Here is a 17435-nt window from a genome sequence, read left to right as displayed (position 1 = left end):
CTTCAGATCAGAGAAGGCTGTCGGCACATGTGCTCCATATAAAGATCCATTTCTGCCTCTACAATCCTCCTGCTCAGAACTGTATGGAGAAATTGGTCTGACTTGGGCAGAGAGGTTCATTACTCAAGCACTGCGGACACCACAGGAGCAGATCAGAGCAGAATTTTAAACCGGGGACCTCTGACTTGAAAGCAGCAGCGTTTACACAGACCCCCTGGAGAGCGGAATCATTTAGTGTGTTACAGATGCATGCGGTAGAGGTTGGTCACATCTATAAATAGCTCAGGAGACATACTGTAGGGCGAAAGCAAAAGCTCAATAATGTATCAAACCTGCAACTTTCTGAAGTTGTAGTTTTCTTCTTTTCTTTCTTTTTTGGGCATGAATTAATTGCACATGGATACATTAAATATTTAATAAGCGTTTTTCATCATTGCATCTTGTAAGGATTTTCTTCGCCTTATAATTTATTCATATGTTTTAAACAAAAGTCTAGGTACAATGTTTATAATGATGATGATGATCTTAAAAATATAATATTAAATATTTTAATTGCATAAAACATTGTATAACGATTGTATAAATATGAAGAATATTCTCACACAATATACATAAATACATGAACATACACGTGGTTTAAAAGTTTGAGGTCTGTAATATTTATTTTTTTAATGTTTTTGAAAGAAATCTCTTAAGATCACTTTTGCATTTATTTGATTAGAAATAAAGTAAAAACAACCATATTGTGAAATAGTATTACAATAACTGCATATAATTTCAAAAATAATATTAATTTCTGTGATTATTAATCCAGTCTTCAGGAACACATTTTAAATGGGACTTTTGGAAAATGTTTGTATAATGAAGAGGTTTAAAGGGTTTATAAAAAACATGACTCTAAGGATTATATTTTATAGGTGTCATTTATGTTGTCTCCTTAACTGACAAAGATATGAATGAATTAACAAACAAACAAGAACTTAAACTTACCATCTCTTTTGTTTAGCTTGGCAAAGTACGCAGCCCGACTGTCTGAGAAATGAGACGAGCTCTGAAAGGAGGTTGCAGGCAGAAGAGATGCTAGAGATCCATCACAGCTGTCTGGATAACACAACAAATATAAAACAGACAAATATTAGCTAATGTGAAAATAAACCCTTCTACTCACATTTTCTTCAGGCGAATCCTTTACGGTTGAGATAATCTCTGTCAGACAGGTGAGATGGATCTCTTCACTAATAAATCTGTAAAATAATCCTGATAGTGTGGAACTTCACAGCAAATCCAGATTTATGTTGATCTAGTTGTAGGCTAGTCTACATATTGAGATTCAGAGAAGCTGAGTGAACCTTTTTTTTTCTTAATAAGTTCAGACCAGTAGATTTGAGGCACAACTTGAAAAAAATGGAAATCAATGTACAGATCTCAGATGAAATTAAGCTGAGCAATTATTTGAATAAACTGAAACAAATAAAAGGTTTGGCATTGACATGGTCTTACATGTTTTAAATGTTGTATAATAGTTGTAATGAAAAAAAATGGCTTGGTGGTCGCAGAAGCTTAAAAATGAGATGTAGAGAAAACAGGTTTCTGGGTCAAGAAAGCAACTGCTGAAGGTTATCTCTATGGTAACAGCAAAATATACCTCCGCACTTTAGTGAAAGTGTCATAATTAGGGTTAAAACTCAGTAGGGGTCTTGACTTTACTGTTTGATAGAAAAGGGTATGTGCTATATTTATCATGTAAAGTTCACAGACAAGACAATAAATCACCTATTTATACTACGAAAAGAAAACATTTCTAGCTTACAAAAAATTCAAAAAAAGATATAGTACAAATCTTGCCCATAAAAGAAACATGCTTTTTCAAGGACAATGAAAGTTGCCATTATAGAACTACTGTCCCACATGAAGTGTCTGTCCTCAATGAGACCTTCAATGGCTTCAAGACACAACTACATCAAAACCTATCAAACTTAAACACCACACTTTTTGAACTGTAAAGACAACTGGTAATCAATGACTGAAAATCTAAATTAATTTAATTAGTATATTGATTAACCCATCTCGAACCTTCTCCTGGGTGTCTGCTAAAGACGCTCACTTCTTTCACTGTGGTTTTCATTACAGCTCCCAAATTATGTGAATTACTTCGCATTGCAAGCAAAGGCCTCGAGGCAGGAAGAAAGAGATATGAAAGGGTAATTAAATATCAATAATTACACATGGGATTTCTCGGTCAGCTCCCTATCGGTTGCATTCCACAAAGACATTTCCATTTAAAAACATTCTGCTGTACTTTATGTTTGCCTTCCAGAGTTACATGTGAGAGTCAAAGGCTTGGAAGGGCACTTAAATAAATTGATAGCTATAAACATAATGAAATACTAGTCAACATTTGTTGTAAGTTCGCAGGGTCAGATACTAGATAGTATGAATAAGTACTTCAATCACAAAAAGCATCACAGACAAATGCTGCACGCTCCAGATAACCCCTCCTTTTAAATTTAGACGACATATGTTTAGCTATTAACCTCCTGCTAAGCGCTAACCACTTTTGACCTTCATACATATGTGAAGTCACCGCAGTGTCTGAACCTCTTCTTCTCTGTATCCTATTCTTATGTTCAAGCTCTCTTGATCTTTGCAGATTCCTAGTGAAACCATCAACAGCAGAAAACAAGATCCTGAAATCTCTTTCCAGAAATGAAAAGCTCTTAATTAAGACCTTACAATCTTTCGTTCTGTATTCCTAAGCAGTGATGGCGTCAATTCACCAAAAGCCTATGGCAGACTCTGATGACGTCATCCAATCTCATTAAGCCTATGGCAGACTCTGATGACGTCATCCAATCTCATTAAGCCTATGGCAGACTCTGATGACGTCATCCAATCTTACTCCCTCAACGTGACTGTCCCACTTTCAAGAACTTCACACCACTTTTTTCAGCATTTCAAAGCTCAAAAGTCTGAATATTATTCAATTTAAATTTTATTTTTAATGAGATTAGCAAAAAAAAATGTTTTGGTCATCCTTCAAAGATTGTCCTAATTTGTAAAAACTAGAAAGTGTTTTGTTCTAAAAAGATGATAAATTACCACCATGGCCAGCAGCATTGACCACCAGCAATCACTATTACAACTACTAAAAATAAATAGTCATTTTTCGTACAGAAGTACGTAGGAAAAGTCACAAAGTCTAATGAAAAACAAAAACGTTTCTTAAAATTGCGCATGAATTTAGACAGCGAGTAAAGAGCCCTTCCTTTATAATCAATGAAGTTGTCAGTCAGTTCAGCACAAACTCCTTAAGTGCGAAAACAGTTTTAATCATTGAATCTGTCAAAACTGCACAACGAATATTTTATTTACATCACATCTCCGCAGTTTGTTATAACAAGAGGATTTGGGCACTTGCAGATCCTAGTAAACTTGTTCTAAACATAAATTCAGCATTTTGAGCTATAGCTGAGTAGATTCTCACTATCAGTAACTTACACAACTTGTTCATTATTTTCAACAGAAATCCCTGTGATTGGCTATAATGCTCAACACTGCAAAATCTCATTATAAATAATGGACACATTGACAAACTCACATGACACGATAACAACAAGATCGCTTGTTTTATCAAACAATAAATAAAATTTTACACATAATACAACTCTGTTAATCCTGCAATAAAAACATATTACTTTGCATTGACCTGACCAGGCAGCCAAGGTATACCCTGCATCCAATTGTCTCCCCTATTTCTAAGATGCCGCAAACAAACATTACAAAATGTTATATTTTGGATAGCCTAGGCTACCATTGAACATAAGAGTGTCCATAAACTTCCTGGCATCTGAGCCACTGAAGACATGGTGGATGAATTGCATTTCTGAAGGAAATGTGCCGAAGTTGTTTTGTACAAATCATTTTACGCCGGACTGCATGATCACACGGGTGAACTCGACAATTGACTACTTTGGACTTCAACCGAAAACAGGATGTAAATACAGGTATTTGCGCTGGCTGAAATAACATCATTTTTATTCATATCTTACACATCTACTGCAGTCAGATTCACCCGTGTTAACTCTAAAAATCACTCACATGGCTGAGCACTTGTAATTAAGAGGCTCAAAGCAGGTTTAAAACTTGCCCCATTGTCAACAGGGTGCACATTTTAAAAAGAGGATAACACGGTGTAGGCAACACCGATTTTTGCCGTTTTTCTCTGTATTGACAGCACTCCAAATTTACTAAAAATTGAGCTCAGTGTTAAAATTGATCTGAGTTCTCCTTTAATGCTGGATTTGCACAAAAGTTGATTCAAATAAAAGATGGGTCGATACCAACTGTTCTATACCAACTGTAGTTTCTCATAGGCCTACTTCTATACCAATATATTTGTTGTTTATTAATTTGGTCCTATTATGCGTAGCTGAGTAAACAACACTTGGGTCAGTGTCAAGTTGGGTTTAAGGCTAGGCTAAGCGTCGAAGGCGGCTTCTGCTGCTTGCAAACAGACTCTTTTGAGGAGACATGTTTGCCATTCATTTGCCACTCTGATAGGCTACTCGATGCGTGATACACTGAAGCCTCACTCTCGCTCGTGTCCAAGGTAAATCATCCCTTGCTTGCATTTTATTTAAATAGCCTACATCTTAATCGGCTAAAAGCATGCGCAAGTTACTTACATCCTGAACAAAAGAACACCCGACTCGAGTCCGTGTTGCTTTCACATTCACGCAAATCGCGGCACAGTTTGAGTGCAACCACCTCCTTCAGATAGTCTCGGGTTCGGTCCGCATGACAGCTTTCACCAGGGGCGTAACTATCGGTAAGCAGGGTAAGCGGTTGCTTACGGGCCCGGACCAATCAGGGGCCCGCCCGCGTGACTGGACGATATTGATTGACAGGCCCAGGCGGGTCCCCCTATCGCATTTTACTACTTATAGTCTGATCGCATTTTATTTTTTTGCTTATTGATTTGAATAAATAATGACAACAACATATTTGACTGATCATTAAATAAATGTTTGAAACGAACAATGATGAATTTGGTGTAATTTGTTTCGAATTGGGACTGGGGAATCCCCGGGTGAACATGCGCATTGCGTGCAAAGTTCAGTAAAAACCGGTGAACTTGAGACAGATATGGAGTCGTCAAATTTTTTGGCAGAGCGTTCTTTTTCTAAACTGAAACTGATAAAAAGCTATCTCAGGAGCTCAATGGGACAGAGTCGTCTCTCTGGACTTGCCATACTGTCAATTGAGAATGCCCGTGCGCGCTATCTGGATCTTAAAGGAGAACTTCGGTCAATTTTAACATTGAGCTCAATTTTTTGTAAATTTGGAGTGCTGTCAATACAGAGAACAACGACAAAAATCGGTGTTGCCTACACCGTGTTATCCTTTTTTTAAAATTTGCGACTTGAATGGGGTCTAATTTTAAACCTGCTTTTATTTCTCTTATCATCCTTGATGTGTCATACAAGTGCCCAGCCATGTTGAGTGATTCCTTCAGAGTGAACACGAGTGAATCTGACTGCAGATGTGAAAGATATGAATAAAAATTATGTTATTTCAGCCAGCGCAAATACCTGTATTTAGTTCCTGTTTTCGGTTGAAGTCCAAAGTAGTCAATTGTCGAGTTCACGCCCGTGATCATAGGTAACTAAACCTATGACCTGACAGCTTCGCACAGAGGAAAGCCCGGAAAATGCAGCTATAATGTAAGTGAGCATATTTTTTTATGTATTTGGACTTTGGCCTATGTGTATATAGCAGTGACAGTAACAGTAACAATGTGTTATGGTGCGCCGTCACCATTTTTTTTTTTTTTTTTTTTTTTTTTTTTTTTTTGTGCGTGTAGCGTCATCACGTGTTGTAGAAGGGGGGCCCGCCTTGATAATCCTGCTTAAGGGCCCGGTGTTGACTCGTTACGCCACTGGCTTTCACATTACCTATTTTTAATGCAAACCTTGCTCCGTTCCGATCTAAACTGCCAGTGTAAAAGTAAGCACCCTTAGGGGGCTTTTACACTGGGCTCGTCTGCTGCGGTCCGAGCGCAATTGTTCCCGGCGCCCCCCGCAGCGTTGGTCTGGTTTCACACTCGACTTGATTCTATCGAACCCTGTTGCGTTTGCGTGCATATTACGTCATCGCAAACGTGCACGGCGCATGATAGAAACAGAGCGCAAGTCAATATTGTGTTTTTTTATTATTAATAATTCTGTGCTATTATACGCAGTTGAGTGAACAACACATGTTTACTGTGAGTGTGTCACATAAGGTGGACTTATGCTGCTTGCAAACGGACTCTTTTGAGGAGACAGTGGATTTCCAAATTTGTTGCCCTCCACGCGCAATGCGCGAATACACTGCAGGCTCACTCTTGCTCGTATGTCGTATCCAAGGTAATTCATCAACATCATCAATCATATGGGTTTTATCTAACTGAATACATCATAATAAGTTAACTTTTAAAGTCACTTTACTTCCTGAATAAGTGCGCACCCGAGTCCGTGTTGTCACATTGCACGGTTCAGGAGTAACCGAACGCAGACCACCTAGTCATGACAGCGTTCACATTAACGATTATTCATGCGAACCGTGTCCCGTTCTGAACTAAACTGCCAGAGTAAGCCCCCTAAGATCCTGATCATGCCATTTGATTCCCCTGGTCATTGTCATGTTCTGATTGGTTGTTCAAGTCATGTGTTTCTCTGTTGTCTTTTGTGATTGGTTTATTGTCTTGATTGTTTACAGGTATTTCTTGTTAGTCACAGTGTGTATTAGGGATGTGTATGAGTACTCGAGTTCTCGGATGTGACAGTGGATACGGTTACATGCAACTAAATAATCCATCAGTAATCAGATTGACGGCTCTATCGGACTGAAAAAAACCTTCATGTAATCACCTTAATCGATCCAAATGAAATTTTGATCGGATTGAAAGGGGTGGTTTATTCCTTTTCTAATACGATCAGAGAACATGTCAACACTTGGTCGGATTAAAAACCAAAACTGAAAGGACTGCGCATGTCATGTGCAATGACATTGAAATAGCGTAATAACGTATGATGAGTGGAACCCGCTGTTCTTCCTGTTGAATGTGTCATAAATGACTGTCCTGTCATTCTAAAATTCTCATTTTAGTGCAAGGCCAGTGCCCCCATGTCAACAAGCTTGGCTCTCCCTCTGGCCCCCCTAAATTTGGAATCGTATAATCACAGCAAACAACTTTGGGTGCAATGCGCAATTTGTCCTGTGAGTGGCAGTAATAGGAAAATAATGATATAGGCTATAAATGCGGACATCAACTCGATCACGTTTAGCATTCTTGTAAAAACTACGTTCGGATTCATCAATCGGAATGAATTCAGTCCAATTGAAACAAAAGTTGTGCATGTAAATGTAGCCAGTGATGATCGATCAATGATTGCATACTTAAAAAAAAATAAAAAAAAATAAAATAAATAAATATATATATATATATATATATATATATATATATATATATATATATATATATATATATATATATATATATATATAGCCTATATATATATTATTATTGGGACATTTAGAGTGGTATCTGAGGTCTGATTTGTTAGCATTACAGCATGCCGTCCTGGCCGGAGAAATAAAGTGAAATTATGGATTTGAAAGCGTGCAGTGATGCCTGCTATCACTTTGGTCATGAAAATACAGTGCAAGATATGCAGTGTCAAACTCCCACAACAGTATTGTAATAAAATGTTGTAATTCAATTCTTTGTGCTTTAGCCCGTGTATCAGTCACCTTCATTTATATACTGTAGCGTTTTTAACAATATAGATTGTTTCAAAGCAGCTTTACAGTGATAATAGGAAATTAAAGTAACAGATATTATTTTGGCTTTACAGCAGCTCTAGAATAAAGTTATAGTCCAGCTAAAGTTAGTTTTGATTGATTCACTTCTGTCACAACGATCATTAGTTATTAACTTAGGGGCCGCCAAGACGACACCGTTCCAACAGAAAACCCTCAATGCGGTCCTACCGCTCACCTACACAAAACAGTGCCTGGTGGCCTGAGAACCCAATCCACGAAATAGGTTCCAAGGTAAAAGCCTTGAAAAATGTATAATACAGAATTTTTTATCGCTTCCACGTAGCCACGTGATCCAGAATTATCCCGACAACGTTTTATCAGTACAGAGGTAAAGGGAAGGGAGGGAGGCCTTCACAGGGGAGAGACTAGTTGACACTTAGGACTGCGTTGTCGTCATGTCCAGGCGCAGGACCTTCATCAGATCTAGATACAGTCTGGATCCGGCGGACTGCGGTAAACCTCGGGATAAACAGAGTTATAATATTAGGCCATCCTTCTTATGATGTAACAAGTACATCAGGATTTATGGTAAGTCTTCCCGGTTCTGGCTGATCTAATCTATGCAGCCTAGCATTATAGAAGTCTATAATGTGTTATGTGTATGCTAGACCAAAGATATGTGTTTTTAGTCTAGATTTGAACTGAAAGAGTGAGTCTGCTTCCCAGACAATGTTAGGAAGACTGTTTCAAAGTTTTGGTGCTATTAGGAAAAGGATCTACCGCCAGCAGTCGATTTTGATATTCTAGGTATTATCAACTGGCCGGAAGTTTGAGATCGCAATAGACGTGACGGACTATAATGCGTTTAGAGCTCGCTCAGGTACTGTGGAGCTAAACCATTTAGTGCTTTGTAAGTAATCAGCAATATTTTAAAATTTAAATAAAACTGACAAGTAGCGTAATGTAAAAATCAGAAACAGTCATCATGTTGTGCAAATTATTGAACATATATGCATCTTTTGATGAAACGAATCAAAACGTACAAGTTACAAGAAGACATCACGTATAGTTCTACTGCACAAACTTGCAAGTGCGATGACAAGAACCTTTTCGAGAAAGCCTGTGGCGGCCCCGGCTCTCCCTGTGTGCTCGTCGAGCTGCGTTTAGGATTACTGTGCCTCCAGCGTGGAGTGGCAGATTATGAGTACAGCGATCTGAGTGTGTCAGCACTCACAGGCCGCTGATCCGGGATAAGGCAGGGGAGCAGATCTGCCTGGACTCCAACTCTCTCCCCATTGTTCCACGTCTCCACGCCAGTGCACAGCAAGACGCTCTAATCTGCCGTAGAGCAAGCGAGGACACCAAGCGATTACAATAATCACTGCATTCCAGCCATCTGTGGGTCGAGAGTTGTGTTCATTTAGCGAATCCATTCGGTTTCAAATAGTGTCCACGACGACAGGCTAGAGGGAGCTGAACAATGCGTTCAGCTCGATGGAAAAAAAAAAGGATTGAGTGCAGATGAGGCAAACTATCATTTCATTGCTGCACAATCCCTCTGTGTGACCTGGCTTGACTGCACTCATATCATGTATGTGAAACAGATGTCTGTAATACTGATTTAACAGCCAAATGAAGAGGATCAAGCTGTTTTCATACATCTGAGTGTCTTATTCGCCCGCCGTGTATATTACATATCAGCATGGGCGTCAGTTTGGTTTGAAATGTGCTGGGGACAGAGACGCATTCGGAAGTGCATTTTCAGAAGTGCTGGGTACAATGACGCATTCATTTTTTTTATCTTTCGCTTAGGTCATGTTTTGAAAGACGATGTCCTGAAGCTTACTAATGTAAGCTCTGCAAGCTACTAGCCTATGCAGTGGCGGCGTTTCACAAAAACCTAGTATGGCAATTGCCTGGGACCCCGCATTTTAAGGGGGCCCCCGAGGGCTGATCATTTAAACAATCAGAAATATTAATATAAAGACGCAGCAACATCAGTGGGGCCCCTCGCTACGCGTTATGCTTTTACATTTTTCAAACTGGTGCAGCGCTTAGCTACTCGCGGTAGGTAGAAAATGCATGATTTGATTTGTTAAACATGAAAAGGACTTATCCATCTGGCATGGCAGCTCGCTCTAACTTTAACCTAGATAAATGTTCGCTATTAGCCTATATGGATATTAGGTGCATATCCAAAGTGTTTGTGAAGAGTATGTAGCGCGCACTGTATGGCAGGCGTCGGCGCGAACACTTGCATTTTCCTATCAACAGAGGAAACAACTTTAAATACTCAATCTTTTTTGAGGTCCAAAAGGAATAACGCATCTGTCGCAAGTAGCCTACTTTTATTTGGGTAAACTCACAATTACAAGAAAACGTTTTGCTTTTGTAAAATAAAATAAAACAAACAGGGCGCGCTATAGCCTAATTATCTCCATGGCGTGAACTAGAGCGCGTCTCAATAATGAACTGAAATGCAGTGTATAGCCTCAAAAACATGATGAATATTTCTATATAAAGCTCGAAATATCCACTTTTAAACGAAAAAATTAGAATCGAAAGCAAATACGGCTGATTAGGCTGTAATCCATATGAAAGGTGCATTTCTCTCTAAAGGCGCATCCACTTTACAGTGGAGATGTATATAGATATGTTTGGAGCCGACACTGATTTAGAAATATATATTTTATTAATAAACAATAAAAATGCCTCATTATTTTTCAGACATATAGCCTATCATTAGCCTGCTTTTGCCGGTGCTTTGCGGCAAGATTTATGCATGCGCTTGAGCGCGGAATAAGCTATATTCCTCCATACACTCATTATTTAAGCAGAAATTAATATAAACGTGAGAAAAAAATAAAACGAGCTCCACAGAACATAAAATATTAATTTTATTAATAATTTTATTTAATTCGCATTTATGAGTAAAAAACAATGTTACCGACGTGACCGCTCTGAAATCGGCACTAAAATATGCTTTAAAACTTTCACAGACCTCAATCAGAAAGCACAAAGCCTTTCTTTAAAGTGAATTTCGTTTTGTATTAATTGTCTCTTAATTTTAATCAATGTTTCATCAACCAATTGCCTGGATTTAATAAATAATAAGTAAAGCAGATAATAGCCTAGATATCACGACGACACGGAGGCGCCTGCGCATGAACTGGAGCTCGTCTCATAAATGAACCGAAACTCAGCACAGCCTATGCCTCATAGACCTGAGAAATATATATATTATCAACAGAACGCTTTAAATCATACTTTTTAAACATAACAATTCAAAACGAAAGAAAACTATGTTATCCGTATGAAATGTGCATTTCTCTCTGCCGCGTTCATCGTCAACTTCATCTTTGCAGCGACACAGAAAACACTTGTTTATTAATAAAAATGTCTCCTTGCTATATTTGACATATTCAGATTACTTTTGCCAGTTGTTTGTGGCAGCTTTTATGTGCTTTATTGGCAGCGCCACCCTTACTTTACGCGCGTAACGCGTCTTTGCATTGACTTAACATTGAAATCGCTCGCGCCTGACGCGCTATTCGCGTCCGGTGTGAACGCAGCATTAGGCCTATATGTTACATGAACGGGTCACCACTGCATCAGCACCGAATTTCTTTTTATTTTATTTTTAAATCCCCCCAAAAATCGTAATACGAACTGAATCGTGGGTCAACCATTGTGATACGAACCGAATCGTGGGTTTGGTGTATCGTTACAGCCCTACTAGCAACCCTAAAAAGTGGTGGGTACAAAATGACTCATGACGAAATCTGGTGGGTACGCGTCCCCCCCGTCCCCCCCGAAATCGACGCCTATGCATATCAGCCGTAATACATCAGAACTCCTCAGGGATTATGCCGATGACACTGTCACACGCTCTAATGGCACCATTCAAGCCCTTTATGATTTAACCCTTTCATTCTGTATCTACACCATAAAGTTGCTGTGAGAAATGTAATTCATAGTATACCACTACACTTTAAGCATTTGAATTGAAAAATGATTATTTTTATTTTATGATTTAATTACTTATTAGCTTGTCATTAAAGGTACAATATGTAAGAATTTTGTAATAAAATATCCCAAAATCACTTGCACAGTGAGTGTGATATATTTCCTGCAGTTGTGTACTTACAATATCCCAAAAGTTCCCAAAGATTTTTAATTTCAGATAAATTCCAATTTTAAATAATGGGCCGTCCCGGAATTCCTGTTCACTTTTCGCCTGTCATTCAATGACGTAATATCCGCGTTATCCCTGGTTTCCGCTCGTACTGCCATAGTAACCATGGCGACAGACGTGAACAACAATCTTATGTCTAGCCGCACGCTCACGCTGTTGTTTAATTCAAACATTATGGACCATGGCAAGCAGACTTTGGGTAAAAAGGAGAACTAAAACGAGGATCAATATCAGCGCGGCGTTTTTCGAGATGCCGAGAGCTCCACGTCTGTGACAAACTTCGACTTGACAGAGCTTCACGAGTCACGACTTGACAGGGACGCGCTCTTGCATGTACTTTATTAGACAGGTGAGCAATTGTAACATAAAACTAATCAATGTTATATAGTTCAACATGATGAAATCTTAGATTATGGTCTATGTTATTATAATGTTGATGATCTGGCTTACTGCTTGTCTCATACAGACAAACTAACACACATAATAAATATTATAACTTTCACCACACTCAAATGCACTTTAATGTGATAGTGTTGAGTGTAGACCAAGTGAAACAGCGCTGCATTACCTTTCATTCGTCTTATAAACTGACCTGGGCTGTGCGTGCGAGTAATACAGCACTTGTGGGTCCTTATTCCTCGCGAGACTCGCGAGTGGCGCTGATATATGTCTCTCATTAACAATCGCGCCCTACTTTATCCCACAGTCTCTTTAAAAACAGCAATGTTTTCACTCATCCATAAACATTATTAGATCCATCAGCTTGACGACAAGTTCCATAATTCCGCCGGAATTTTGCGTCATCAAAGTACGCCTTTGTTATCGTAAGAGGTTAGCGACCCCTAGCGGCGAAAAACTTACATATTGTAGCTTTAAACTCACGAACCCCTGCAGTTCCATCACGAACGCCAGTCTGGGAAACGCTGACTTGGCGTCTTCATGTTATTGAAAACAAAGAGTGGAATATATTTTCTTTGTCTGTTTTTTATGGTACAAGAAAATCCTATTCAAATCTATGCGCGAGTTGTCAAAAGTAATCTAAAAATTAACCCATTGAGCAAAGTTACGTACAAAAGACGTCTTTGCCACACATTGAAAATACGTCCTCTGAAGAGCCAAAATATGTAAACAAAGTCCACATTTGAACTAGTTTTTAACATTGTACAAAGTTCACATGGATGTTATCGGACGTTCAGAAGACGTCATCTACCCAGTATTGTTTATTTGAAAAATAAAATCGTAAATTCTAAATGTCTTTACTGTCGTTTTTGATCAGTTTAATGTGTATTTGCTGAATAAAAGCGTTAATTTTGTTTTTGAACAGTAGTGTAATTGATAAATTAATCAAAGCTTTATTTTTGCTGGGGTTTTTTTATTTCATAAAGGGACACATTTCTAAATAAAACAAAATACCCCAATTTACACAGTCAAACTTTAAAAATAGTACAGCGAGTCAAATCAGTGAATCATTTTTGTGTACCTGTTCATTTGAAAAAACCTCACAAACGAACTGGTTCAATAAAAAGACACTACGTCGCAGCTTGTTGGAAGCTTTTTTTTGCTGGAAATAGGCAGATTTCTCAGGTTTTGACTTAAAAATCTCATTAAAAAAAACATCTGACAATAAATGTGTTTACACAGCAATAAAGGTATTTATGTGCAGACTGAAATCTGTGTAATGGGCAAAAATCTGTGTGCTGAACATGTTTCACTCCAAGAATTTTCCATAACACCAATTTCACTCCACATGTGCACACCTTTAACAGCTTTCTGATGGTTTATTCAGTGTCTCCATGTCTTGAATCCATGTGTGTTTGTGTTTTGATATCAAAACCAGAGAAAAACACATTGACTTCCAATTTTTATGTAAACATTGTAAATTCATGTATGTATTACACTCTCTGTAATTCAAATCAGTCCCTTTCAGCTAGTACTTAGTGCTTAGATCTGGTTTTCATTTACATCTTAGCTGGTAATTCAGTGTCTCTCTTGAACTCTGCTCTTTTATTTCTCATCATTTCTCTTCTAATCACCAGGATGACCATTTTCGTTACACTCAAGTGGCATTTGCAATCAGTGTGTTTGTGTTAGCAAAAGATGAATTGTAAAAAACAGTCCCTTTGTGATAATATGTATTTAGTATCAATGTAATTGTATTATCCTGTTCTCAATGATAAGCATAAGATGTTTTCTCACTCCTACACTTGCTGGGAAATGAAAGCCCACTAAATCTGATTCTATCCGCATCCGTCTAGAGCGAGCCATCCATCTTTAACATCATTGACTCCCACTGTCACAGACTGCAGCCCAAACAGATGCTGGCTGCATTAATTATATTTCACAATTGTCAGCAGATTAACGAGGACACTTGTGTTCGCCAGCATGTCATAAAGTGTATTGCGTCAAACTGTAACAATCTTTTGACCTTTGTAAGCATCCAATGTAGCCAAAAGGTCAACACTCAATGGTAAGGCTAAAATACCAATTTGTTGAGGCTTAAACAAATAAAGTGAGACAGTATTCAGTAAAAAAAAAAAGGTCTAAATTCTTGTTTAGTTCTAGGGTACAACTGAGACTTACACTGCTGGCAGGTGAGCTGATTAGAGAAAGGAAAAGCTATACTGACAGACTATCTGAGCTCACTGTTTTTTCCCCACTGTCTCAGCACTAAAACGCAGGTTAAACAAAAGGTGTTGTGTGTGTGTGTGTGTGTGTGTGTGTGTGTGTGTGTGTGTGTGTGTGTGTGTGTGTGTGTGTGTGTATGCATCATACAAGCACCATTGCAGGAATATCTTTATGCACATTTTATATGCGCATTTATTATTAGCAGTGACCAGGGAAGGGACTGCATTGCTGGTGTCGGCAAAATAGCTTTAGTGTCACCAGTGAGGTGAATTGTGCAAGCCACAGTGGCTTGGCAAATCTGGCCAAAAGCTTATATCTCATTGGTGTCACAATTTGTGTTTGTTTGTTCACATTTACAGTTTGTTTTTTATCTGTTCTGTTCATGTCTAGATTAGTTTTCACTATGTTCACTGTGTTGTATGTTGGTTGTTCTGTTCCTGGTCCTTGTTCCTGAGATTCTGTTCTGTGAAGTTGAGTTTATTTCTAAATAAAGACTGCTGCACTTAGATCCTGTTTCATCTCTGCTGCAACCAACGCTGACAATTGGTCAGTCAGGTTTTTTTTTTTTTAATTGGATGAAAACAGTCGTTCGGTACTCTCTGTCTGGGAGTGAAAAGGCCTTGAGATCGCCTTATGTTTTGGCAAGATTCATGCTGGTTTTGGCATGGCTTCACATGTTGAAATGGTCTACCTGCAACAATAGCCAGCTTAACCAGCCTGTGCCGGTAACATACATTGTCTTATTCCAGTAACAGCTTGTGCAAGCTTGTGCCAGAAACAGAACAGAATCGCCCATCAAAAAAAAAAAAAGGTCCAAACTGTTTTTTTTTTTTCTGTTTTTTTTTTTTTCTTTTCAGCAGTAGTGTGGTGTGTGTGGTCTCTTTTTGAAAACGTGAGTTATGTCCTAAAGCAGTAGCTCTGCGTGCACACCGACCCAGGGATTTGCTGGCCCAGCAGTAAGCAAGAGAATACTGTTCCATAGACAAACCATATGAGAACTTGAACTTCCCATGCAGATTGGGCAGGAATACTTTTTTGTGACCGATATGCATCATGAAGCCTAATAGGAACATTACTCAATGCCTTGATACGTTATTCTCTCCAATGATTTTAAGTAGAAATTGTAGCCAGGCCTAACATTAACCCTTCTTTCAAAGTCAATGATAACTGCTATCAATTTATGCTCTTCAGATCTCCTTTAATCATCCCTTTCATACACAGCTGCAAAAAAAAGGCATTGCTTATAATGTGAAAAACCTTGATAGTGACCATACTACTGCCTTCACTTAAAATAAAAGAGGTTCATGCTAATTCTGTGCATATTTGCCAGAAAACTATAGGGACCTTATTGCCAAGACAACTGCTAAATTGATCGAGAGAAGGTCACCCAGCAGGAAACCTAGCCAAGTTAATTTTTAGCATCACCCAAGCTGTTGATGAGACTCAAGCTAAGGATGTAAAACAGCATGTTACACCCTGAGTGCACCATTGCTCATAATTAAAGGCAGCCAGACAAAACCCATGTATTTTACACAAGAGGAACCCCTAAGTGCAATACAATATATTGCAAAAAGCTTTTTTAACATCTTTAGTGCAATTTTTCATCTGATGGTTTTCTGGAATATGCCCCGGAGCCTCATGCAATTTTTTATTTTTTTATTTTTTTGAGGCGGCGGCATCAGTGACAGTTCTGACACATCTTTCTAAAAGACTGAGTCATCTGAGTCTAGCAGTGTAATTTTATAGTGTGCATGGGGCGGGGGTTGGGTACACATCCTAATATAATAATAGTACATTTTTAGGTAACACCTTAGTTTGGGGACCAATTCTCACTATTAACTAGTTACTTAATAGCTTGCATTTTACTAGCATATTGGCTGTTTATTAGTACTTAAAAAGCACATATTAATGCCTTATTCTGCATGACCATATTCTACATCCCTTAATCCTCCCCAATACCTAAACTTAACCACTACAACAACTACCTTACAGACTATTAATAAGCAGTAATTAGCCACAGTTAATAGTGAATGTGTTTTCCCTTAAACTAAAGTGTGACCAATTTTGATAACAAACTAAACTCGCCTGCCAGTGATCGCCCTGGATTTTCCTCTATAGAAAACACCAAATTTGGCTTTTTGAGAACTCTGTGTTGCATAGAAAAAAACAAAACAAGTTTTCACCGTAATAATTTCTGCAATGTTATATACACTTTTGAATTATGAACCAAAGCCAGAAGAACATTAATTATTAACACCTTTATTGTTGCTATTACATAATGTTACGAATATTGTAGTCCTGCATCGATTCAGTCTCCAACATATAGCGTGTAGCTATATATATATAACAACGTGTAGCTTAGCACTGGACACCGCAAGGCTAAACTGCACCTTATGTCTGCGTTTGGAAATGCATATTGTGAATCAGAGGTCTTTCTCTAGTCCTTAACGCGCTGCACCTGGATATGGATATGTAGTACAAATGAAATGGATATAAAATACATATCTCATCAAATGCTAAAACTCTTTGGTTGTGTTGTGTTGACAAATTACTATTTTGTAAAAAAAAATAATTTTTGGTCTTTTGGAAGTTGCATTGGAAACTCGCACTTGATTCCCTTGATTTGAATGGGCATGACAACTGAATATGCCTGGCCGTAATGTGATCATCTCAGAACAATTCATTACTAAATGAAATGTCTTCAATTAGATTCTCGCCTGCCCATATTTTTTTTGTTATCGCTGAACATACTGCAGTACATTGCTAAACGAATTAAAGCATGATATTTTTGTAACGTGAATAGATTATG

At 38.3% G+C, this 17435-nt stretch overlaps 1 protein-coding gene across 4 annotated transcripts in view; it reads right to left on the bottom strand.

The window, feature by feature from the left end:
• Positions 1-17435, bottom strand: part of cntnap5a (contactin associated protein family member 5a) — a 100186-nt gene that overhangs the window by 61473 nt on the left and 21278 nt on the right. For 2 of the 4 annotated variants that reach the window (XM_079618565.1, XM_079618563.1), the window contains exon 2: positions 991-1101. Coding sequence is in view for 1 of the 4 variants with exons in the window: in XM_079618563.1 (XP_079474689.1) it covers positions 991-1101 (111 nt within the window). In the remaining 3 variants the exon portion in view is untranslated. Of the gene's footprint in view, positions 1-990; positions 1102-1168; positions 1185-4685; positions 4793-17435 lie in introns of those variants that run through there. The other 2 variants (XM_079618564.1, XM_079618566.1) reach the window with 2 other exon arrangements.

The sequence above is a fragment of the Phoxinus phoxinus genome (assembly GCF_949152265.1).
Source record: "Phoxinus phoxinus genome assembly, chromosome: 7".
NCBI classification, from domain to species: domain Eukaryota; kingdom Metazoa; phylum Chordata; class Actinopteri; order Cypriniformes; family Leuciscidae; genus Phoxinus; species Phoxinus phoxinus.
This window is presented reverse-complemented; position numbering and strand designations above follow the sequence as displayed.